Source organism: Parus major, chromosome 1 (assembly GCF_001522545.3).
Source record: "Parus major isolate Abel chromosome 1, Parus_major1.1, whole genome shotgun sequence".
Taxonomy (NCBI): domain Eukaryota; kingdom Metazoa; phylum Chordata; class Aves; order Passeriformes; family Paridae; genus Parus; species Parus major.
The window spans coordinates 65,451,667-65,479,373 of NC_031768.1; the positions used below are offsets into that span (position 1 = coordinate 65,451,667).

The 27,707-nt window shown below is 35.0% G+C and overlaps 1 protein-coding gene across 9 annotated transcripts in view; it reads right to left on the bottom strand.

Annotated features, from left to right (window-relative positions):
* Positions 1–27,707, bottom strand: part of NBEA (neurobeachin) — a 457,700-nt gene that overhangs the window by 58,478 nt on the left and 371,515 nt on the right. For all 9 annotated transcript variants that reach the window (XM_033515238.1, XM_019006696.2, XM_015628205.3 and 6 more), the window contains 3 exons: positions 24,528–24,640; positions 16,355–16,495; positions 8,823–8,942 (listed from right to left, as the gene is read on the bottom strand). In XM_033515238.1, the coding sequence (XP_033371129.1) occupies positions 8,823–8,942; positions 16,355–16,495; positions 24,528–24,640 (374 nt within the window). The remainder of the gene's footprint in view (positions 1–8,822; positions 8,943–16,354; positions 16,496–24,527; positions 24,641–27,707) is intronic.

The following is a 27,707-nucleotide window of genomic DNA, read 5'->3' on the forward strand; positions in this document are numbered from 1 at the left end:
TCACAGCAACAGTGTCATATGATTCCATTAAAGAAATGTTATTTACTAAATTCCCTTTTTCAGTTTTAAATGTCATAGCATGTAACTGTGGACTTTTACATCTAGCATACCTGAAAGATTTGTGCTACCCAGAGACACATCTAGTGTTTAACTGAATTCTACTAACATTTTGGTTGTTGGGGTATCTTGAAAAAAAGGGATTTAAGTCACTGAGTATTTTTAATGGTATTTCTATTTAGTAAGTTTATCTTTGTTGCTCTTTGCTTTCAGGGTAATTTAATGTTCCCTTGTCTGGTACAGCAGAAAACATAAATAGAAATAGAATAAACAAAAGTATGTGATTAACTTTCTTTATAAGATTTATTGTGTTGTGTATGTTTAGTTTGAACTGTCTTATTCCTGTGCTCTGGAAATTAACCAGTGCCAGACTTCTAAATCCTCTTCAAATAACACTCTCCCTAGAATCCTAATCATTTCAGTTACGCATCTCCTGGTAGGTTGTTTCAGGATTTTTTCACTCAAAGTAAAAACACTAAACATAGTATTTTAAAAAAATTAACTAACCCACTGTATTATAGTCTCAGAATTATCTTCAATGTTTTTTTTAGTGCAGCCTACAATTATGTTGCTTATTTGAGTGCAATTTAGCATGAATTGAACCTTTTCTTGAAATGTGAGCCATGTCTCATGTGACCTTTCCCAGATACTTACATATTTCCCATACTTTGTATTACCCATTCAATTTTCTTTCATAGCTTTTGATATTCCTCTTGTAATTTTGCTTTTTCTACTATTTACTAGACTAAGAAAGCACAGCACTTAAAAATAGCTCAGATAAATATATCCCCTTCTCATTTCTAGAGGATGAATTAATATGTACTAAAACACAGGCCCAGTATGAGAGCCTGTGGCACCCTGTATTCATGAACTTAAAATTAATGTATTTAGCTACTTAGAAGCATAGAAATACAGCCAAGAAAGAGATGCATGATAGAAATTTTGTTTTTATGTGTACACTGTTTATTCTGCTGTGAGAAATTGAAGAAGCTGTCTCCTCTATCTCATGCCAATGGCAGGCAGTGGCTGGGGATAGAAGGGCAAATATTCTCTTCCCCAGGGTCCATGAGCATGTTTTGCTAAGAGAAGTATAAACTGGGATAGGCAGAGAGAGGAAGGATTAGCAAGGACAGTGAGGCAGCAAGGATGGAGCCCAGGAGGTTTCTGGGAAAAGGAAGGAACAGACAGGAGTGAACCTCAGAGGAGACAACAAGATGACAACTGGGGCCCAGAGAGAATTGTGCTGACTAAGAAGCCACTGAAAGCTTCAAAAATGCACAAAAGAATGCAGGAAGAGATAACACTAGCGAGGGCTAGAGTTAATTTCAAAACCTATTGACACTTTTCTCAGCCAGAGTTTGGATTTTCTTTGTTTTACAAACAGGTATGTGCCAGTTGATATTCTAATAAAGATTATGACTAGAGACAGCCACTCTTTTGGTGCTTTTTCTGTTATGGACAGAGAGCAGATACCTCAAATAAATAGGTGTTTCAGGGTGATATTTAGAGAGGTGACTGTGTCCATTCCTCCATTCCAGATGAGGTTCAGCTATGACAGATATCCTGCCCTCTTGTCTCAGATCTGAGTGAGAGCAATTCCATAATTCTTCTATCAACTGGTCTCAGTGTTCTTCATCTGGTGAAGTTTTACCTAACAATTGGTCTGAATCCTTCATTATACAATCTGAGTCCATTTTCCCTTATCCTAGCTATCAATCCATCCCAAATAGAAAAAAAAACACTGTTTTATCTTTGCATTGTTTATTACATGTTTGAAAAGCATTATTTACCAGATTTACAGCCTTCAAGCTCCTAAAAGTCTAAATTAAGGACAATGATGCATTGCTCCATTGTTTCTGGTACAGAAATGCAAAATATCCCTCTAACTTTCCCAAATCAGCTAGCATAATTATTGCTAAACAGTCTATAACTTAATTACTTCTTTATATACTTTGGCCATATCATATTTTGTCACATGTTCATCACACAGAAGCCAAAGTAAATGTTTTTGTCAGCTTTTGTAGTCTTTACACTGGAGATGGAGATTGCATACTTTTCTGACAGCACCTGCTATTTTTCATTCATTTCAGAGGAGAGTGTAATTTGTCATGCAACACAGCTTTTTACAAACCACCAGCTTCATACTTTAGAAGTGTCATTGTTAAATTCGCCCTGTAGATAGGAACAAGGAGACTCAAAAATTAGCAGGGGAAAAATGTATCTCAGAAATAGTATTTACGTCAAGGGATAGGACACAGAGGACCTTCTGTCTCCCAATCTGCTTTCTGCTTGACAGACAAAATAGTTGATAAGAGGTTTCTAAAAACTCCTATTGCACCTTCAGTGGCACTAGTGGTAAAATGCAAATGTAAAGTCAGGTCTGTGCAAAGAAGTGCTAGTTTGAAGCTACCATGACTTTGAGAAATTTAGATTTCAAGCTACAAACGTTCATGAAACACAAATCTCAAATTATTTTTTCCTACAATACACACATTGTGTCAGCCAGTGCAAATCAAGACATGAAAGAAAATATCAAAATAAACAAACTCATAAAACAGCTCCCCTACAAGTTATAGCAGGCATAAAATGAGGGGATGCAAAGAAAGAAGACACAGAAAGTCAATGTTCTTTTAAAAGTCTGGAATTTTTAAAATATTCACATACCAATTAAGTATTTTAAATGCATGTGTTATTGTATGCAACTCAGCTGACCTACAATTTTGCATTAACTGACACTATTCAGTAAATGTTATTGGTTTCATTGCTCTTGCCAAAATATATTAAAGGTTCTAAATAATGCTTTCTGAATACATTCCCTGTCATGGGTGATTTCTTACCACAAGAAATATCTAGAGTTCAAAGAGTTAATAAAAATAGGGATTTTAGTCATCTAAATCTATTTGCAGTAATTTCTGTCTAGCTGTCCTTGACATTTCACCAGCTGGTAACCTCCTCTGCTCCCCTTTCATTCACACTTCTAATAAGACAGGTTAGCTTTCTATCATTTAATAGTCAGCTGCCTTTCAAACTGCCCAAGAAGCTTGGCTCTCCTCAAAATGAAGAACAATGCAGTAAAGCTTCTGAAGGGTGTATAAAAAAAAGCAAAACGAATATTATAACAGACATTTCTTGTCTGTAAATGTGATCTCTTCTTTATTTTAACAGTTATACTAAAACCCCATGGTATAGTTAACAGTACTATATGTCTTGTGTCTTCATATAAGAAAACATCCCCCAAATGCATTTTCTAATTTACAAGCCTGTGACAAATCCAAACTGCTGAGAAATTAAACTTTAAAAATATGTCTTCAGGTGATAGAGGATTGCTATTAACACTATTATAATTGTACATCACTTGCATCAAATCTGACATTTCTGTTTAATATGTTTTGCTAAGGGTATACCATTTTATGGCCTCCCAATGAAATCAAATTCAACCCAGACGTTTTCACTTTTCTAGTATAATTCACTTCAAGGTTTTAAAGCTTCAATTTCTTTTTCTTTCTTTCTTTCTTTCTTTCTTTTCCTCCCAAAAGGTTGATCCCCTGGCATCCATTAATTCCACAAGAGTCTAGTACTGGGTCAATGAGTCAGTCATGAGTTCCTCCATTTCACACTAAGGCACTTTACTGACATTTTGTCAGAGCTACCTTTCCAAATTCTAAACAGACTATTCAGAAAGTAATATAACAAGTTTGAGAGGTATTAGGAAAGATTAGTGTCTGAACAGGAGGTTCTGGGGAAGTCAATGTTACCAAAAACTGGAGGAGAGGGGGGGTTGGTTTAGAAAGGAAAAAATGTGCAAGCTGACTGGCCAAGTTATGGTCATTTCCGGGTGACTTGCTTCCTCAAAGGTCAGCCCGCGAACGTTCATTCTTCCTCCAGCTTGTACTGATTATCTCGAGAGAAGGTCGATGTTGATAAAGGGAGACACAATAAAATAAACTGTGTTATCCAGGTTCTCCCTTGTGTGTTTCCACTCTAACACAGCACATACTGTATTAATTCTGTTTCTTCCACTGTAGGTGAATGAGTTTCTTGAAAATGAACCAAAACAAGCTGAGAGTAAGGGACAAAATGGTCTAACTAAATCTTTTATCCTTTGTCGAGCAATAATCTATTGTACACTACATTTTTCAAAGATGGTCTACTTTTTGCCACAATTTGAGATGCCAGAATTACAGCTTGTTTTCAGGCTGATCAAACTGCTGCCACAGACCTATCTTCATTAGTTCAGTGTAAAATAATTCAGTTCCAGAAGAGAACATATTCAAAGGGGAGAGGGAAGGAGGGAAAAGAAAGGGAGAAACAGAGAGGGGATGCCAGGGAGGACACAAGCATGGCAGGAAAGGAGCTGGACCTGCAGAAATGTAGCTTCCTAAAGAGATACACATTCTTTTGCAGATTTCAGGTATTTGGTTTCTAAATTTTAATGCAGAATTCTGTGAAAGTGGTTTGGATGTATTTTTTTAGACAAATTGAGGCTGTAAAAGAGTAGCTGTGGAAAGTGTCTGCAGCACTTAAGAACCTCAGTTCATTAGTTAAAATTGACCTACTTCAGCACTTACAGAATCCCTTGAAAATAATGTACCTAAAAGTCCTCTTTCTTAAAGAGTAACTGATGTAGAAACCTTCTAGATTTCACTTTCCTGAAAAAATATATATTTAAAATTAGACCTTGTAAATAAAGAATAAAGACAATTCATATCATTATTTAATACAGTACTTGAGAGCAAAAATTGTGGCCATCTTACAACACACAGCAATGAAGAATGTTAGATTAATTCATTGCACACGCTGTTTTAAAATTATTTCATCACCTGTGCCACAATCATTAATGAGATTAGTAAGATCAGAGATAAATGTACTTAAAGCAGCTCAGATTAATTTCAAATGTATGATAAGGAATACATGAATAATGAACACTTGCTAGTCTTAACAGTTTCAAAGTCTGCTACTTTGATGGATGGCCTGCATTCCATGCACTAAATATACACTATAAAGACTCAAAAAATCTTTAGGATGGGAAAAGAATTTACAGCATTTACATCACAAGCAAATCCACACTGCCAAGCCCTTCCCCTCATGTACAGCTACATGTGGAGTCAGAAGAAGCTACACAAGTATACAGAAAACTTTGAGAGCATGCCTTCAGATTTGGTACTCACACACAACCTATCTTCTCCATTGCACAATCTCTGCTTTCTAACAGGACTGCTGGATAAATACTAGAAGTTGCCACTAGCTGACCACCAGTTTTTGAATGATTCACATACACTCTCAGAGCTGAAGCTTTTCTGTTGTGCTAGACAGTGGGTGCTGCTCTTACAAGAGTGACAAAAATGGGCAGAAATTTTGAGGGGGCTTCTTAGTAGTTCCCCAAACCTCACTGCTTTTCAAGTTCCAGAAGACTTGATTAAAGTGTTTGAAAAGCCTGCAAGGCATTCTAAGCAGAAGCAAAACTAATCTGAAAAAAATAGGTATTTGTAGTATTAATAATAGTTCATTTCTCTATCATTTTGCAGAATGAACTTCAAAGCCTCAGGGAAAAGTTGGTAATGTCATTGATGTAATGTCATTGAGAAATGAAGTTCATTAAGATCTTAAGCAGCAAACAACAGCAACAATTAGCTGCTATACTCATTCTTGATTGATCACTAAGAAACAGACTCTGCAAATCAAAGGGCCTTGCCAGTACTTTGCCAGTCTACTTTGAAAAAGAAAAGTTTTACAAATAAGGAGTTTACTACTTCCCTTTGTGAGAATGTTCAAACTCAAAGAATACTCAACTTCACCCTAACTTTTCATCCTCTCTTTCTTAAGCATTTTTCCACTCTGATCCCTTTCCTCTGAGGTTTACTTCTTTGTTCCTTGACACATAATTCTTCCTTTCACATGTTTGCATAATTCATAGCATTTATGTGTTTCCACTTCAGACATTAATTACCCCATACATACACACATTTTTCTACCCGTATCCAACTCCTAAAATACATTTTTTGTTATTATGACTAACTCCAGTTTAGGTAGATCTTACACTTGATGGTTTCCAGCAAAGAAAGAGCTAAGCATTTGCTTTATCCAGCAAAAATTCATACTAAAAACTGGACAAAGAAAAATAAAACCCCAAACATATGTTCTCTGAGAACATAATAGCTCAGAATGAATGATGAATCTGACTGTTTCAGGTGGAAATTAGATTCCATGAGATAGTCTAGTCATTATAACCTAAGGATACACCTTTGGTATCATGATAAGCTTTGTACCATCCTGTTGATCTTACAGTTTCCTTCTTAAACTGAACACAAAATAGACATGCATTGAGATATTTTGCTTAGGCTATTGAAGTGTACCTCAGTAGATTTATTCCAGTGCTGTCTTTGTATTAATATACAATAAATTATTTTGGTGGTGCAATACATCAAAAGCTGGTATTAAATCTCCCATAATTTCTACAGAATTTTTTTTAGATAATTTATGAATGCTTTCTATTTGTTTTAGCATCTCTTAAAAATTCAGCTCATTTTTGAATCTGCTTTTATTCATCTATTTTCATCTTAAGCTGAATCAATTCAAAATAAATCAATTCAATGTTATTTTCTAAACCTACCTTCCCTGTATCTTCATTAATTAACAAAGCCCTATTTTAAACAGCATCTTTAATCCCTAATGTATCCCTGAACAGACAGGTCAGGGATTATCTGGAGAAAACATTTATTGGCTAACATACCTCATCTGTTACTCCCATATTAGATTTTCTGTAATGACTTATCTCTTAAGTAGTTTTTCTCTTTCTAATGGCATAACAGAAATTTGTACATACGTATAAATCTGATTTGGGGGTTCTATAGTATACTGCCAAATGTATTCTGGAACACATTGTTTTACAGTCTTTCTCCTAAAGCAATTTAGACCCTTAATTTTTACTATTTTACCTGCTATCCCAAATTCCCTTTTTTACATTCGGTAGCATTAAATATAGCTACTTCGTTTCATCACCTTTTGCCTTCCTTCTCTGAAGGTATCTGGTTCTGAGCATCTTTTTAATATCTGTTTTATTTTGATAAGTTGGGGGTTTGTAATACAAATACATTTTGCAGCTGTTATCCATCCTTAATTCCTTCATCCTTGCAACGCCTGGCAGCAGCAGTTTAAATTATCCCACTTGGTTCACAAGACTCCTGGTATTTTCAGAGAAACATTTCAGTTAATTGTTTTACTGATAACTCATTTGGTCACAATCCTTTCACAAATTATATACTCCACTTGAATACCATCTCTCTGTCTGTCCACAGATATTCCTTTATCCTTTGCAATGCCTTGATGTATTTAACTGCCCTCCTCCTGTGTACTAAAGCCAGACAAGAAGATTACAGTCACTTCCAACTGTCTTCCCTTATTTCTCAGTTTAAGGCTCTTATCCTTTGTTTGAGCCCCACTCCTTGGAAGTCACTTTCCCAGATATTCTAGTAGAATTCTAGAAAAACTAGATTTCATTGAAAAGTAAAAAAACCAAAAATGTCAGCACTTTCAAGATATATCAAATATAGTAGATATTACCTCAAATTACTTCCTAATATGGAAATTTCCTCTGTTTTTCTTACAAGGGTAAGAGTGATGCTACTTAAAAACCCATTGACTTCCAGAGGAGCATGAGTAAACATAAAATAGTTTATAGGAGGTTCAAGTTGATTTCTTTAAAAAGCGTTTTCTCCCACATGTTAGGATGACCATACAATTTGCAGTTAGCTGTTCTAATTGGTAACTGAATAACAACATGATTTGTCTCTTCTGAGACTGTTGGAATACTTATGTAAACAGGAGCCCTGGAATAAAAACAAATCAACAAATCTACATTTTTTTATTTTTTTCTTTGCCGAGACAAGTAAAAAAATATAATGGCAATATGACCTTCAATTTATCATTTACTAGTATAATTGGTAGTATATATATAGAAGAGAAACATATTCACTATAAAAAAAGAGGTTTTTTTTTAAAAAGAGAAATTTTTATAGTGAACCCATTACCTACTTTATTACTAGAAAATAAGAATCAATAAGGGACCATATTATTCAAAATATTTCTAGATTTTTTTTCCTTCTGATAAGGTCCCATGTCTATGAACAATAACCCTTTGTATTTAACAAGGTAAATACAAAGGTAAGGAATAACAGCAGTAAAATCACCCTGCTCTCTGGCTGTTTCTGTATATAGCGTAGAAGTTGTTTTAATCTAATGTGTATTGTTGCATAATATCCCCAGGCACATTCAAGTAAAAGCTAAAGCTGTACAGAAAAGCCAACATTTTAAATGGGTCTTGTCATTAATGCTTTATTAATTGCCCCAGGCAATGCAAACCCAGAGCTAGGCAAGCTATAACAATATGACACTTTAAGGTCAAATCCAATTCCTGCTGTGTTTTATGGAGTGGGCCAAATATTGAGTTAACAGCAGGAAAGAACAATTTATTGAGCTTTTCTCCATCTCCTGATTATCTGATCTAAATTAGATCAGTTAGGTTGTTTTTCTCTAAAAAAAAACCCCACCTTTTGTCCACTCAACTTCAAAGAATCTTTGATTGTTTTTGTTAGAACAATAAACTTTATTAACATCCATTTATTTACACTATATCTAGTGTACTGAATATAAAGAAATGAGATACATATAAATATAAAATATAATACAGCACCTTCTTTATGTTTACATAAACAAAATACCACAATGGAATTGCATATTTATCCATTTATTTAGTATATATATATTACCTTCACATCTGAGGTATCTCTTTGGCTGTTCCTCCAGGACCTGGCCACTGAAGAGAAGGTTCGATCTGGGTGGTCAAACTTGCCATCATTTGCATTTAGAAAGAATGTTGTAAAGGGCTCCTGTAGTTAATGAAATTATGACAGATTAAGAAAACAGTACAAAGACTTGTGCAGCAGGTTTCTGTCAAAATCCAAAAGCCTTTTGCAGGTCAAAATATATCATAAAAGCAACATTATAGAAAAACATGTCACCTCATAGTTATATGTATTCATGCACTGCATGAATATGCACTGAATATGCACTGGTTTCTGCACTGAATATCTGAGTATATTTATTGGCACTAACACATTTTGCACAAACAGATCCTGAGTTCTATACCATAAGACTAATTACCCATCAGTGGCAGACATATGTAGCTTAGTTCCAGTTCACAATGACTGCCTCTTTCACTGCAAACACCATAAACACACTCTGTGTTATTTATATAACTGGGCTTTGCTTACTCCTTGCATGTTGGTATGTCAAAATCTTTTAAAAAATCCTATCTCTAAATCTTTCTTGTGTTTTCATTTAATTGGAAGGAGCTCAGTAGGTTCCATGTTGCCTCAAGGTGAGAAGAATGGCTCTATGCTTGTTATAGACTATGCTTCCAGTTTTATCATTATTTTGAGGCAGAGGTACAGAGATGAAATATTTAGTCTTTACTTTTGCTAGTTCTATCTGAAACCATATCCCAGTTCTTACTAAATGGAAACAGCTACCAGCTTTTGGGGAGGACAAGCTAAGGTATTAGACAGTCTGAATAACCCATTTTGATGTCACTACATTTAATTGCAGGGAAGGGATTAATAGTGGACCAAATCCTTAATTTGACAGTAGAACCTGAATACTGAGATCATTGGCAGAAAACTGGATTTCCACCACTACCCCATTAGCTCTCTTATTTAACTAATAGTTGGCAGTGTGCCTACAGGGATGGAAGTTGCTCCTTCCTCTTTGCCAGAGTCTCATGGGGAATATTTTTAAGAAAGTCCCTTTCATTAAATTCACACCCAAACTTATTTCATTGCATATCCCGATCATTTGGAAATGTTGTTAATCAAAGCAGTTCATGATCACCAGATCACAATTGTTAATACACTATTACTCATCTATTATTTGAATTTTATTCTAAATATTCTCTGTTTCCTTCTATGAAACTTTTGAACAAGTCAGGGAACTCCTCCATTAATAAAGAATTTTTGAAGGAATTATACCACATTATACATATTGTTCGTAAATTGCCCCAGATGAAAAACATATGAAAAAAATCATGTTTACATAGTCCTTAAGAGAAATTACAATTCACATAAGGAAAGCACAGATGCAAAAACAGTGAAAATATCCAAAAAAAAGAGGAAAATAAAAGATGGAATTCTGACTTCCAGAGACCATTGTTTCTCTACCATTATTCTACATGTCTTCCCAATTAATTTTTCTATCATGCACAGCAGTCAACACAGGCTAGTTTCCTTTCAAAGAAAAAAAAACTCTAACCAAATTTTCTCCTCTTAAAACATGGGGAATTTGTTTTTAACAGACACATTCAAAAGAATAGTATCTCATAAATATACTTCCATCCATGCATTTATTCCAATCAGAGAATCCTAATATCTGTTAAATAATTAATTAAAATAATCAAATTAAATACAAAATCATGACAATACAATTTTTTGTTGGAGGACCCTAAATCTCATTGCACAATGGCTTTATTTGCATTTCTGAATATTGAAAGGCTGTGTGGTGAGGAAGAGATTTATAATTTAAATAGAATATTAAAATTTAACAGTAGCTCAACTGGGTGAGTAATATGAATTACCACAATTAACTGAAATATTGAAAGAAAATAAGCTTTTATTTATCCAGATTTTCCAGTGCTCCTTATAGTGAAATTAATGTAAAATATCAGTGAAAATGTGTAAGATTCAGACACAAAACTAGAAAATGGAAAATAGCATATACAGAAATAGGATTATATTAATTTGTCCTAAAATTCTGTTAATATTGTAATTTTATTAAATTTACATTTTTTAAATATTAGAATTATTTTGCTTTTAAATTTATTTCATCTCCCAATTCTTTGTATATATTTTCAATAGCTGTATTTTCAAATGCTGTATTCTAGCTTGCCCTGACTCAGAAACATCATATGTTCTTGATCTGAGAAGAAAAAATTGCAAACAACTCCTACCCGTCCCTTTTTTCTTTATTAGATATGTGTAATTTTTCTGAATATTATTGTGGAGCAGACTGTGGATCATTGCAGAGGTTCTGGAATCAGAAGCAATGGATGGATTTAAAAGAAGCAGAAATCAGAAAAATGATGTAATTAAAATAAATTATGTAAAAATATTAATCCAAACTTCCATGACAACATTATTTTAGGCATCTGAGACAAATACACAAAAGCAATAAAATTCATAATCAAGGATTAAACTTTTAGTAGCTGAGCACTACAGGGTGCCCTATTATGCTATCCTGCATAGGCCTGTTGTGCCTATCTTTTTGGATTCTTAATCCTTAGCAGAAATTCAGAGCTTTCACTTGCTTTATCTCAGACCTCTAACATAATTTTAAGGTAATTTTTATTCTCCGGGAAGTCAAGTGCTTATATTATATAAATATAATTCATATCTGTATTCAATATTCTCATTTAAATACTGTTATTCTATGATACCGATTACTGTCATTTCATGTAAAGGTTTTGTTGCTGTGAAAGCTATAAAGCAGCACAATGTTTTCATTATAACTCCATCTCACTCGCTCCTAATATTCTGAATAAAATTCATGCCTTGTTCACTGCCAACAAGGAGAGAAATTCGTGGGGGACTTGATTACACTGAACACAAGCTTGAGCTGTGAGAACAACAAATTTTTCCATTCAGTAGTACTTTTCTCCCCACACTTCCCTTTTAGCAGTACCCAGACTCATTTGAATCATTTACAGTGGGGGTAGAAGAGGGAGAAGGAAGGGATGTGTCCCTAAGACATCCTATGTCAAACAAAAATGTCTTTCCAGCCATTTCTAAGAGGAGAGAGAGAGTATGTAAGGGTTTGTCAGAGTGAGACACACCTTTTGCCTGATACATCTGTGATTGTCTTTCTAAAATCTAACAAAAAGAAGACCCAAATTCACTTCTGTTTACTGGATGACATCCAGTCCTCCTCACCTTTGAATCTCACTAAAAAATGGTTTTAACTCAATCCAATCTAGCTCATAATAAAGCCAGAACTTCTACCTTGTACAAATATACAGTCATTGCAACAGCAACTGGAAGACAATTATTCTCTACGAACTTCTTGAATACCACAAGCACTGGTCTCTGTTTCCATGAAGATGCAATTGATTTACACAAGTATAACTTCTTCAGTAGCAATTATTGAGAACATTCAGTTGTACCATAACTCTATCCTATTTCTTCTAAAAATCCAAAACCAATGATGATATTCACATTCTACTTGATTCAAGAATTCATTCAATTCAGAATTCATTCATTTTTGTTTTTCCTTCTGATTACTTTTCAGGTCAAGTCACTGGACTCTATGGCATTCTGAAGTGGCATTCTTGGTTCTATCTATTCTGTCTTCTGCAACTTAAATATTCACAGCTCCAGATGAAATGCACATAAGAAAATGAGTCTTCTGGAGGTCAAGTCACCTAGTGACAAACTATGAATATCCAATTTCATTTACTCAGAAATACACACAGCAGAATATGTATTAATAGTGAAACAAAGGGAGAGATATCCAAATTCAATATTCAATATCAAAATACAGGACAGAACTGGGGCTAAGACATTCATTGTGTTTTAAAAAAAACAGCCTGATACATGTATTGGGTTTGTGTGGCAAAATTTTGGTAGTGGAGGAGGCTACAAGGGTGGCTTCTGTGAGAAGCTTTCGCCATATCCAACAATGCCAACACGAGTTGGCTCCAGGATGGACCTGCTGCTGACCAAGGCTAAGCCTGTCAGTTATAACAAAGTGCCTTTATGATAACAGGCTTAAGAAGGACCAGGGAAAAACTGCAGAACACTAAAGAGAGAGGGAGGAATGAGAATATGTGAGAGGAACAGCTCTGCAGACAACAAAGTCAGTGCAGGAGGAGGGCCAGGAGGTGCTCCAGGCTCTGGAGTGGAGATTCCCTTCCAGCCCATGGTGCAGACCATGGTGAGACAGCTGCGCCCCTACAGACCATGGAGGTCCAGACAGGAGTAAAGCTCTACCTGCAGCCCCTGGAGGAATCCATGCCACAGCAGACGGGTGCCTGAGGAAGGCCATGAGCCCCACAGGGAAGCCTGTGCTGGAGTAAGCTCCTGGCAGGGACCAGTGCTTCCATGGAGAGTGGAGCCCGTGTGGGGGCAGATTTGTTGTCAGGACTTGTAAGCCCACAGGGGACCCACTGTTGCAGTCTGCTCCTGAGGGACTGCACACTATGGGAGGGACCCACACTGGAGTCCTTCCATGAGTGGGAAGTTTTCATTTTAGGGAAGCTCATGGAGGACTGTCTCCCATGGAACGGACTCCACACTGGAGCAGGGGAAGAGTGTGGAGTCCTCAGAGGAGAAAGGAGTGGCAGAGACAGCATGTGATAAACTGAGCACAGTCCCCATTTTCCCATTCCTCCATGTTGGTGGAAAGAGGAGAGAGAATTTAGGACTTAAGTCCAGAGAAGAAGGGAGGGGTTTGGAAGAAGGTGGTTTTAAGATTTTACTTTATTTTCTCGGTATCCTACTAATTTGACTGGTAATAATTAAAACTAATTTCCCCAAGCTGAATCTGTTCTGCCTTTGTCAGTAATTGGTAAGGGATCTCTCCCTGCCCTTATCTCAATCCATGAGTCTTTCCTTATTCTTTCTCTCTCCTTCCCAGCTGAAGAAGGGAGTAGTAGAGCAGTTTTGGTGGGTACCTGACATCTAGGCAGAGCCAACCCACCACAATACATCAGATAAGGGAAAGCAACTGAGGGAAATATAAGGCAGTAGGGAACAGATTATCACAGAATTGACTGAAAAATATGATATTAAAAGCAATGTTTTGAAGACAACTGACAGAAACCAGATTGCATCTGTCAAAGCTGAAAAGGAAGACTTAAAATAATTTTTAAGGTTTTGTGGCAATTATGCAATTCTCTCTATATATCTGTACTTCAGAGTGGCTGAAACTTCCTTAGCTACAGCAAATACTGTGTCCTCCAATACTAAGGTCTAAGTAGGCAGCTTCTCTCCTTGGATCCCTATTACTAAATACTGTTTTGTTCTGATTCTATCTAAACTCTCATTTTCAATTTACTTTTTGTTATAGATTTTTCATTTGTTTCCTTGCTTTTTGCTTTTTCTTTTGCTTTTCCTTTTCTCTTTTTCTTTGGTTTACACATGGTTTTAATTTGTACTACTGTCCTTCACTCTCTGTGTCACTTTCTATCAAAAGCTCTGCAGTAACACATCTTTTCCCATCACTGTTCTCCAGTCTTTCAAAATACTGAAAGTATTTTTCTGTCTGAATCTCTGCATCTCTTAATGTCACCTTGCTTTTTCTGGACTAGACTGTAATTTACCTTTTCTTACAGAGTCTTCTTCACAAACTCATATCAAAGCTCTAGCTCAAGAAATTCACGAGCAAGAAATACTACTTGAACTTACAGAAATCTGACCTAGTCTTATCAATTTCACTGGCACAATCTTCTCCCTTAGGATATTTCATCCTTTATTTTGTAATAAGAATATCTCTCTGTAGATCACTATGACTTCATAATCTTCATTGCCATTATCTTTTCCTCTATACACACTTATTTTCAAATATCTATTTAAGGTTTCCCTTTGCTGCCTTATCCAGTCTTATCATATTTTTATATTTTTTCTCTTTTTCTGAAGTTTAAACTTTCCCTGGATTTGTCTTCTTTCACTTCTGTTGTCTACTCCCATTAGAGATTGCTTTTCTTTGCTGGTCAATCATATTTAAATAGTTTTTAAAATACCTACATAGGAGTGTCCCTGTATTTAAGTTATCTGTTATTTTTACCGTTTCATTGGCAACCTCTTATTTGGATATCAGTGGTTTCCACTTCTGCTTTCTACTCTCAGTTACACTGTTTCCTCTAACAAAAGTAATTTCTAAGGTCTATATTGCAAGGCCATCAAGACAAAGAACTTGTTCTCCTGCTCTTTTATGTGAGAACACAAAGAGAGCAAGAATACCTACAGTAATACATAAACAACAGTAGCAAAAATGACATTGCTTAAGCCTAATACAGGAAATGAATACTCCTTGGTGTGTTGTACATTCATCCTGTAACCAGACTTCCAGCTCTGAGAATTTGCTGACTAGCAAGATGGGATCTTTTGCTGTACAGCAGCCAAAGTTAATAGATAAACATGCAAATAAAACTACTGTTTTTAATCTACTTTAGGGCAACAAAGAAGCACATGTGTACCCATAAACATAAAACATAAAATATATTCAGTAGATGAATAAATTAGCAATACTTAAAAGAAATACAGTGGCTACCCAATACAGGAGTGTAATCAACACGGTTTCCCATGGTTTAAGAAGTATACCCTGGACTCACAGACACAAGTTTCTTCTGAGCAGAAAAAAAAATTAACATGTCTAAGGGAAGCTGAGATAAGCAAAAACTCGATTATCAAGCTTTGTGTGGCTCTGTTTTGCTTTGCTGTATGTAAAATATTCTTAGAGTACACCTTATACAACAGATTTTTATTGGCAGGGTATACTTTAAGTAATTACATGGTCACTCAATTTTTCATTAATTCAGGTTTCTCTGTGAAACCTTCAGTGTCTCATCAACACTCTTTATTCTGTAAGTAATTGTGATAACACATACATGGAATTCAGATTCATTCTATCTTTGAAGTTTGGTCCCCTTCCCTAGATCTGGTTTTGGTCATAGGAACATGAGGTTTCCAGAACTGACATAACAGTTTGAAGTTAGAATCCACATTTCACATTTCTGAAAACTGTAGAGATATTCATTAATTTAGAAGCATAGTTTATTTGCATAAAACATTACTCTATGCTGCTTTAATATAAAACTGGTTATATAATTCTTGATGTGACAATCTAATGTTCTTACAAAAAAAGCTTTGTTTTTTTTAATGTTGCATGGATCTGTCCCTAGCTGAAAAGAAATGAATATGAACAGTATCAGATTTCTGTATTAACTAGAGATATTTTTTGGGGGGTGGAAAGAGTTTTAGATGTATTTTTCTCATTGTGTACATCCTGATACCACCACAATTTTATGTTTAATTTTATTTCGGATTGTTTGGGTAGGAAGGACCCCCTGATCACTACAAAAGAGTACATAAAGTATATACTGGGGAATTTCTGAGATTTTAAGGTAGGGAAGAACAATGAGATTTTAATACAAAGGTTCTTTCATAAAAACAAAACAAAACAGAACAGTGGGAAGTGACAGAAGAGGTGATGGAAATAAAGGTATTTGTGAAAACCAGGATCCAGAAATACTTACAATACGAACAAGCCAAGCCAAGGTAGAAGTAGATGTAGAGTAGTGGGTGTTGTAATGATAAGGTGGAGTCTGATCATCTTCCCACGTCTCATATCGTTCTGCATAGAAGACAGCTCTCTTTGGGTTCAAAGCACCAATAGGCTGTGAAGTGGTAAGAGGTCAAAAATATTATCAGCCAAAGGGCAGCATGTCTGATATGGCATAGGTTAATTCTGCACTAACATTCACTGCACAGGAGACTCTGCAACCAAACACATCCCACACTGTAGTAACCCCTGAGATAGCTGTAAGCTTAGAGTCTATTTTCAAAGGCTTTGTGTACTAAAAGTCTTACGAGTTTCCTTATTTTAACTGACAAATATAAGTGATCCACATCTGCAAACTTTCAAGACCTTCTTGAAGTAGAAGTTGTTTCCCAATTAGTTCAGTAACATTCTTCTGGAAATAGACTTCTAAAACTGCATTTAAAATGCATTGAGGCCAAACTAATATTTCTGTTGCTGTCATTCACCATAATCACACAGTTAATGAAAACTGACTTTTGCTCGCACAGGATACTTTGTAATGCGCAGTTCATGATGAAAAGATTTCACGCGGAACTGCTGATGGTGTCCGGTGATCCTAAGCAGAAATACTTAAAAAACATGCATAGTCCTCAGGACTGGGTGTACTTTCTGACTGAACAAAGCCACATTTTACTGAACAAAGCAAACAAGCTTTGTACTTGAAAACAATAGAATGTGGAATTTACTCAAAAATTTGAAGTCCCTTCTAAGCAAACTTAAAGGACAAATTAGGTGAAAAACAAAAGAGGTGTAAGGCAGTAGTAGGAATGATTGGTTTTGATGTGGCTACTTGAGGAATACAAGCTTTTTTAAGATTTTTTAACCCACTTTATCTCAGAAGATTTTGCAAAACGTATTTGTTACTGTGTGATGCAAAAGTTACTTGGACAAAGAAAATACAGATTTTAGCTTTTATTATAAAATTAACCAAACACGTGGAGTTTAATAGCTAGAGGAGAGCACCCTTCCACACCAAATAATTGTATAAACTTATTGTAGTTTGAAATTATTACTTGATTTGCATTAATCAAATTTTAATTAGAATTTATATTATTAACGGTATGAGGAATAAAAAAGGTAAAGCCAAGAACTTTGACCCTTTTCAAAATGCTAACAGTATTTTTATATTTTATTTTGCTGCACAATTTTTCTACTGAATTAAAGTCCAAAGTAATTCAGAAAGGAAATACCATTACAAGGTCAAATCTCTGTGTTTCACTGCACTAGTAACTGTAACTAAATATGTAACTAAATGTAACTAAAAAAAATTAAAGCTGCAAGTTACTTATTCTTTCAGCGCTGCTATGCTTTTTGAGATGGCTGCTTAAAAGGCTGACAAAGAACATGATATTTTCTGATTTAGAGCTTGTTTTTAAATGCCAGTCTTTGGTGAACACTTACATTTTAAAACATTATGATTTCAATATTTTTCACATTAAGCACTCTGGGTGCTTAATACTTTGCTGTGTCATGAAGATGTTAATAGTTTACTCATATGTGTAAAATGATTGAGTAATCCCTAAGGATCGGTGTTATCTGGTGCAGACTGCACTGAAAGACCTCACAAAACATTCTTGAAAGAGAAGTATGAGCCATTCCCTAACACTTTCCAGGTTTGTTTCCCAAATACTGGCAATAGGAAAAAATAAATATTTGCATTTTTGTTATACTTGGTTTCGTTACACATCCTGCCAGTGTCAGGAAACACACTGGCAGTATTATAGCCTTTAAGTTATCATTATATAGAAATGGTTGTTCAACAGCTTCCTTGAAAGAGACATTCTTTTCCCATTGGACTGACAAACTGTGCAGATATATGTGCTCTTTGCTAAATTGTATCAGGCTCTGTTTTGCTTTGGGGACCGGATGGAACCTGCTGACACCACCCTCATTAAGGTACTGTGCATCCACTTCTCTGGCAGAAAAAATTCCAGTCCCAACTGAACATTTGAAGAGCTAAAGCAGTAATTCACACTGTAGTGTGTTAAAATGAAATGTTCACCCCCTCTGAGAAGGGAACACAAAATAACAGACAAATTGGTGAGATTGTATTTGTAATGAAGAAACACCCTGAGCATATCTCTTCCCTCCACTACGAAGGTGCATGTTATCCTATGCTGCTGTGAGTTCTGAGGCTATGGAAGACAGAGATGTCATCTGTCACCATATTATTGTACATATAGGTTTGAAGGCACAGTGGAGAATGAATATGGTGATTAATGCAAGATTGAAAATATGGAAAACTCCTGGCCTTTCAAAACACAGTTGATGCTGATTAGAAGTCTTTCATCAAATAAGCAATGTGTTTTCATTATTCACTGTAAATTGACTACAGTAACAAGGCCTGTGAGGTATAACTGATGCTCAAAATAATTATGAGGTATTTTATTTTATAGACTAGCAAAATTTTAATGATGATTTAATCAGTACCTTTAAATACAATTTTTAATATAATATATATAGTTGTATTTAATAAAAAGGTTGTTTCGCTCAAGAATTTGACAATAATTTTTAAAGTCACATAAAATACTAATGTAAATATGCCATCATATTTTCTAGGTTGTTCAATGAGAGGTGTTACTTCAATTTAAAAGATAAAAGGAATAATGATGTAAGATTGTGCACTCCCATTTTCATATAAAAATGACTGTACAAATAGCTAAAATAATCTACTTTCAGAATATTTATGATTAATTCTATTAAATGATAAAACTTAAAAGCTGTATTCTGGATTACCTTCATCCTCATCAATATTATTTTCAGAATTATTATCAATTTTTTTTTTCTTTCAATTAATTTAGGATTCATTTGAAGAAAATTCCTGAAATGCACAAAACATTGTCTGAATAAAATGGAGTCTTTAGGTAAAATGTTAATGAGAGTAATTTCTGTTCTTGCATGGTACTGCAACTTTCATGAGAAAATATCTGGAAAGACTATTAGGAGAGGGAAGGAGGGAACAGAACAGGCACTGTATGACAATGCCTATTCAGCCACTACACTTCTGATGTTCTAAAACCTGCTGCTTCAGTTTATTTTATGTTTCTTTACCATTTAAAAACAAGGCAACCATTTACTTTAACATTAAAAACACACTACTACATCTTTATTTATTTATTTTTTTTTTACCTGGCTAATCTCTTTATATATCTGGCTTTTGAACAAGTCAATACATATTGCCAATACAACTTACATCTAGTGTTTACATCTACCATACACATTATGGTAGTTCATGTAATATCTACTTCTTGGCCAAGTATCTTCCTAGAACTATATTGTCTCATGACAGCAGAACAGAATGTAGCATCCTATTTATCTAGCTACTGAAATATTCTGCTTAACTTGACCCTAATTCACGAGGCTGCTACCTCATCTGGTGGTTTTTTGTTGTTTTGGGGTGGGGTTTTTTTGTAGGTTTTTTTTTTTTTTTGGGGGGGGGGTTTGGTTGTTTTGTTGTTGTTGTTTTTTGTGATACACTGCACAGAATTGTATCTGGGTACAAAGGAATCTTGAATCTGGCTTTATTTGTCTCCATCTGAAAACTGACTGAGCTTTTTCTGACTGTTTGTTTTTTTATTAAAAAACACCCACTGAACAAAAAACCTATAAATAGGTTGTCTTTGAATGACACTTTAAACTTAAAATTCAATTTCAATTTCATCCAAATTTGTAAACCAATTTTTCTTCAGCATCCTAATATGAAAACCAGATATCAGCAATATCAAATATAAGAGCACTCACAGATTCATAGTACCAGAGTTTCCCTCAGTAAATGAACATTTTATCTAAGAAAAACACATTTAATTGTGTGGCTTTAATTTTGTGTAGTTCTTCTTCTGATGGAAGAGTTACATATGATAAAGAGGGAATTTTAATTTTACAGAAAAATTATTTCATTTTTCCAATGAAGGGCTCTTAATAAGCCCATAGACTCCATTCCACAGCATATACATTTTTGGAAGTATTAAGTGTGGTTGCCTTGAAATATTCACACTTGGATGTGTTCATTTGCATTATTACATTTAGAAGCCTTGGGGCTTTATCACTTCCTTTTCTTGAAATGGCACAGTAATAAGGAAAAGTGGTTATGCTTATCACCACCCATCAGTCAAACACCTTCTATATTAACAAAACATAATTTTTTCCACTCAATGAATGGGTGTGTGATGTTTCATACACATGTCAATATTAGTATTACTTCGCCTGGTGAAGAAATCATTTTATTTAACAGGATGTATGACTGGAAGTAAATGAGGAGAAATTCCCGTTTACACTTTAATGAGCAGGGACAATGCAGCATGTCAAAACCATGCATTCACTATAATTTAGGAGTAAAACTCATACAATTTTATACAAACAAACCATGCTACATTTTAAGTGTCTTGAACCTCACAAAAAAATCCCTATATGGTGAGGGTTGTGTGCATGTTTCCTGGAATAATGTTTAATATCCTAAGTATTCTTCTAAAGGAAATTTCAACAAAGAAGAAAATAAGCAGATCACCTGATGGTTTGATACTGAAAAGATAATCTATGTATCTATGACAGCCTCTTTCATTAGCTTTTGATCCTGTCAAACAATAAATATAACCTTTAACCTTGTATATGTAATGAATAAAACTTGAACCTACACTGTCTAATCACATGAAAGGTACAATATATCCCACTACTATGGCACATTCCATGCCCACAGACACTGGTTTCAAATCTAAAACTATATGTAAAAGGAAAAAAAAACCAAAAAGCTTTGAGAACAGAATTTCCAAACACCTAAAAGGAAAAGGACAGAGAATTTTCAAACTAATATTTAAATGTAATTGTAGTGAGAGAACAAGTGAAATCTGGATCTAAAAATATCCCAATAAGGAGTGCCACATAAAACCAGAATGAAATGGAATGGAAGGAAAGTACAAGTTACATGTTCAAGACGGCTTTGCATGAATGTATATATTTAAGTTTGGGCTAAATTCCAAAGGTGCATGTTTTACTCCATCACTGACATTGTAAGCTAGACAAACACCTCTAATTTCATCTCCAAAACCCACATGAACTGCATTTGATTGTATGTTCACTTAGGAGTTGTGATATCACAAAGATAAAAGCTTTTATAAAGAAAGCCTAGAAGCCAAAGATTAAAAAAAATGAAAAATTGTGTAGTCAATTATCAGAACTGACACTGGAGTATTGTATGAACTTTGAGCAAGAAATAACAAAATATTTTTAAAAGCTAGATTTAGCACCTACATTTAACTACAAAAACTATTTTAAACCAAGAAAACAAAGCATGGTAGGTGACCTCTCTTTTAGTTTCATTTCTTCTCTTGGCTTTTACCGTATATGCAATAGTGTTAAAATTCTAAATAATTTCAAAAGATTGTTTGAGGACTATTAATTGCTAAATATCAAGGACAGAAGCTTTGTGAAACTAAGGACAAAATTTACAGGGACACAGAAGGTCAGGAACTGACAAAGGAGGTTTTATCCATCAACAGCTTATCTGGAGGTCCTGATCTGCCATCAGCTCTGCAGGAAAATGTCTCCATTGCAGGGCAAGATCTGACAGAAGGAAGTTGCTCCTCAGGATAGGATACTGTGTGGGTCTGCTCCAGAGGTCTGGCTGAGGCTTGCTAGCACAACCTCCTTCAATATTGCTAACAATAAATCACTAACTCCTGCTCCTAAGCACCAGGCTACCACCAAGAAAAGAAAAGAAGGGGCTCATAGATGCAGGACAGTATCAAAAATGAAAACAGAATTGACAAGGTAATGCCTCAGAGATATTCAAATTTTTAAGATTTTTACTGATAATGCAAAAATTGAAACAGGACACAACACCTAACAGCCCAAGTCAGGCATTCCATACTAACTGGCCACTGCATTTTAAAATAAAATCATTAACCTATTTTTCCTTTTAAATCCATGGTGAAATGAAATCTATTTGATATTATGATAATGAACCCTGCAAAAAATTGACAATTACAACCCTTTTATTCTGAGTATTTCACAACACTTTAGAGATTTCACATACATTTTCTCATACATCTGTGGGATAAATGGAGCCCAGACATTTCCAAAAAGGAAAGGTCATTTTCCTTGACTAGTTCTGTGTAGGCTTTTCAGTGGTCAAAACCCTAGCTGTTCCAGAGGAAACCAGCAATAGCTTTTGGTAAGTTTTCAAATTGGCTAGAAAAGGTGCACATTGCATGAGTTCTTGATGAAAAATAAATAGCCATGGACTTGATTTTACATTTCCTTTTGAGGAGAGCACTAACAACAGTAGATACAGAACAATTAGATACTTAATAAGCTATACATGCACTAATTCCATAATGAGTCTTTACTAACTCCCGAGGAAAACCTATCTATTCAGCTATCACACTGCGTCCTGTAGCAATTACAGATTTTAGTAGATTGCTATAAAAGTGTGGATTGAACCAAACTAAATACCTAGCAAAGGACTCATGAGACACTGTCTAATCTTGTTGCACTTCACCACATGAAGTGCTATTAATACTTACAGAAAGTGAGTTTGAGAGATTTTGAAAAGCGTAAGCACCTTAATGAAAGGTTTATCTTTCTGAACAACTCTAAACCAGCAATACTTTCATACATGCTAGGGAACAAGCCAGTGTAAAATGATCACAGGTCTTTTTTTAAGTTATGTCTGTGGTTCTTTTATTGTTCTTGGCACAGGTTACAATGGTGTTACAGAACTGAAAAACACATTTGTGAAACATACCTATAATACTGTGAAAGGTCAGAAGTTTTACATAACCTAACGGAAGTATCAAGCAATTTATTTCCTTTTGAGGCATACTGTGAATGTACTGTAAATTCTGGGTTTATTTGCTTATTTATTTTTTTTATTTGTCTAAGAAAAAAAAATGAGTGCAAACTTAGGTGTCTCTGTCCGCTATTATAAATTCAAGTCCTACTCAAATTAGTTTGGACGTCTTACAAAAGCAGCCTTCCAGGAATGGTTACAACACATCTGGAGGTACTGCAAGCACACTCTTTCCAGCAGAGATGAAACTGTCAAATATCCAGGGCAGGATGTCTCCATTGCTCCCCAGGATGTGTGCTTGCAGGGAGAGGAGGAAAAAAATCCAGACTTAAACCATAAAGCCCAGAAACACTCACGTCTGCCCAGCAGCAGAAGGGAATGCAGGGTCTGCAGCACAGGACTGCAGAACAGGCCTTGGGGGTCATTTTCTCCTCTCCAGCCTCACTCCTAAAGGCAGTGAGTGACAGCTTCCTGTGGTTTGGAGCCTCACTCAATTTGTACAAGCAACTTCCCCCTCTTAGCTGAGGAGCTGTGGTAAGGATGCCAGAAAGCTGACGCACCAGACAACAGAAACCTCACACTGGGGATGTTGCAGGACTATCCACTATCTTGCCACCTTCACTGGCAAGACAGTGCATACACTTAACTGACAGCAACCAGGAAAGATAGTTCTCACAATACAGTTTTGAGACCTCTTTTTTGTGCTTATTTCAGCCAGCCAAAAGTAGAGCCCCTCCATATGTTTTTGCTATGCTTGGCCAGGACAGACTTCCCTGCAGTCTGTTAGCACAACCAGAATACCAGAGCTGGGTATTGATGACAATATTGTGCCAAAAAAAAAAAACCAAAAAAAAACACCAAAAAACCCAACAAAAACCTAGGATTTTTTTTTTATATTATAAAGCACTAAGTGCCCAAGTTACTAACTATTGCCCCTTACTAACTATTAAATCAAAAGAAGATGCTGATAATATATTATACTATTCTAGTCACTACAAAATAAAGTGAAATATTAGTCCAAGCATTTTATTTCCAGAGGATCTGCTTTTATAAACTAAAAGGCATAATTAGTGAGATCAAGTGGTCTGATGCACTCCTGTTCCATTAGTCAGAAGGTATGTAGGAGTTGCAGATTTGGAACCAGATAAGTGAGGGACATGGAAGTAGCATAATGTAGAGATTCAGTATAAAATAATTCTAAAATAGAGAAGTCTATTTCAGACTTTCATGAGTTTAAGACCTTACTTAACCAGACTATAAACATAAAGCAAAATGTCTTTCTAAAAGGGCTGACTGACTGTTCTTTAACAAAAATGAACCATACCTTTGAAAGATCTCTGAAGTTGCCTGGAAGGGTCAGATCTAACTCTTCAGACTCATAGTTTGTTAAAACCCACGGAAATACAGGGTATTGGTTCAGGTCATTGTATGTTCGTCCTATTGAAAAGGAAAGTTTTAAGAATTAGGAAATAGTGTCTGCTTGTTCAGCTAGAAAAAAATCTAGTGGTTACATTTGTTGCATCACATGTTCCCAGTTCCCACCACTTTGACAGAATCAGGTATGAACAGAAAAAAACAGTCATTTAGATGCACTTATCTTGAACCAGAAGTCAGCACACAAACTGAAATAATATCTTTTAAGATCAACTAAAATGCCCCATAAACACTTTCTTTTTTTATTTCCATCAAGATATTTTTATATCATGAATGTAGAAATTCAAAAGAACTAGACTTCTACTTTCCTAGGAACTTGTCATAGCTGGCAAAGATAAATGAGAATTCAAACAGCAAGGGGATAAATTTGAGGTTTGCAAATCTAGGTCTGTCCTAGATAGTCCATTCTAATCCATCATTCCCTATGGTACTTCTTCACAGAAGAAATGGTGAGGTTCCACAACTGTGGAATCAAAATGATGAAAGTCATGTTTGCTGTAGCACTATTTTTCAATCACATGGATAATGAAAAAACAGTTCTCCTGTATAAAAGACAGAGATGACTATCCCAGGCCACTTTCTTCAATCATGAAAGAAGCACTGCTGTCATCCCAGCAGCTCAAATGTGCAAAAACAATCTTTAGATGGTTAGACTATCTTTGAAATGGATAGACCATTTCATAAGAACAATCTGCAACTTCAGTGAACTAAAAATTATGAATTAATCAGAAAGAAAAGTGTGTTTGGGAAAGGTTGCTATTTTTTATTCTCTAGTATTTAGTAGAATCTAACATTTCAGTGATAAGACAAATTAAATTTCATAGTACAGAACTGTCCATCCTATTGCTGTAGTGAGAACCACTCAATATGCAACATGAGTCTTAAAAAACAAAATCAGGTCATAAATATATGTGTGTGTGTATTTATATAATATAATTAGCAGACTGAAATAATCCAGGTTAACAATTCCCAGTCCTGAGGCAGATTTACAGCCCTGTCTCACTAACTGCTTCCTTCCAGATTCTGGACAGATTCCTGGGGTACAAAACCCGGCACAGGAAAACACAGGCTTCCTTGTTCTGAGTAGCAGTTGCAATTCTCCACAAAAATCAGTTCTGCTTTAATGAAATGTGAAACTTTCACTGCTCTACAAACACCTCATTTTTTCAACAGAAGTTGATGAACAAAAAACATGTTTTTATTTTGCACAACGTTTCACTGTATACAGAAGTGCATATTCTTAAGAGTTGTGCATCCTCACTTTTGCTCTCTGAAAACATAGATGTTCACAAGAATACAAAAAAAATATTTAAGGTGCAAATATAACTTTGTCAAACAAGCAATTCCAGCACTGTCTGCTATTTACACAAATAAACATGTATAGAAACAAAACCACTTCTTCTATAATATCAAGAATGAATGAATGAATGAATGCAAAATGACTCTTGGACAGAGTAAGAATGTAACAAACTAAATCAAGTAGTATACCAGAATTTATCCTTGTAAGGGAGGAAAAGGAAAGGTATCCTCTGCTAGAATATTAATCCTTTTAGACTTTTGGGAGGGGGCTCTATATGTTTTGAAGGAAGACAATTCTGCCTCTTTTTCTACATCCATCAAATCAGAATATTATTTTCTTCTTTGGCAAGTGTTTAATTGCATATGACTTGTAAAGTTTCTTGAGATTATCAAATTAAGGGTGCTTTAAAATATGGGCTTTACAAAACTACAGCTTCATACAATAAAAGGTTTTCCATCAGAATCTTTAATTAAGTTAACAGAAGAGCATGCAAAACCTTCCACAATAGAGAGACATTAGTTTATGCAAAGAGCAGACTAAAAGAACTCTGAGGTCCAGGAAGAGAATGACTGAGACTTGACTGCAGTCCATTAGAAAGCCTAAGTAAAAATGAAGATGCTGCAGAATCAAAACTTGTATGAAGAGCTCATAGTAATAAAAATCTTCAATTGTAACCATTTTATAGAAGTATTTAAAAAGTGAGAACATCCTTTTTCAAAATTTTGAAAGGAAACGTAGGGTCATACAAAATTACTTTCAATTTTGAAATTGACATTTTTTTTCATATTGTGATTTCATTTAATTTTTATATTTATTTCATTCTTTTCATATAGATTTAATTTCAATATTCAGTCAACAAGATCTTGACTGTTCCCATTCCATATGGGAAAATCAATTGTGTGAATAGAGTATAAGAATAAGCAATCCTGAGTCTCACTGGCATATGAGTTCTCTCTTGCTGAGGGGTTACTTGTAGTATAGACAAATGAAGAAATTATCATATGACATTAGCTCCATGTCAGAACACTGCAGTAACTCCTCTGTGCAGTTTTTTAACTCACATGAGAAATAATTTGAAGCACCTTCTCTCTCAGCTTAGGTAAGATAAGTTGCAAATAATGAAGCCTTCAAGATTACGTATTTGGTAAATATAAGTCTTGTGAGAAAAATCAAAATATTCTCTTCTCTCCTACTTTGATTTTTATAAAACATATTTTATTTATGAAGATAATAACTGCAAGAATAGCTCTTAATTTGTTTTTTTAAAAAGTTAGTGATTTATTTTTCTCAATTCAACAATTTTGTCCTTAATATCAACAAATAAAACGGACTCAAAAAGATGAACCTAATTTAAATTGTGAAAGCAGACCAAACCTACGAGGTAAGACCACACATCTGTACTTATCTGAGCAGAGGACAGTGATCTAGGCCTATAATGGGATTACAAATCCCTAATTCTAAACATGCATAAATATTAGTGGTTTCACTTTATTAGAAATGCTGTCTTGATCTGTTCTGGCTTCACAATTGATTATTTTCAGAGTAAAGTCAGCAGATGAATATACTTAGCCATCTCATCAATTGTCTGGTGCTTCCAGCAAGAATTATTTGGTCCTTTCTTTAGCTAAATAAATATAGAACATAAACCTGCATGACTGTTGGTAGTCCCTATACCTTTTCAGAACCTTCAGATTTCCCCTCAAGTAGGCTTACAGAGATTTAAAGGCTGAATATTAAATATTGCAAGCCCTGTGACACTAATCTACTTGA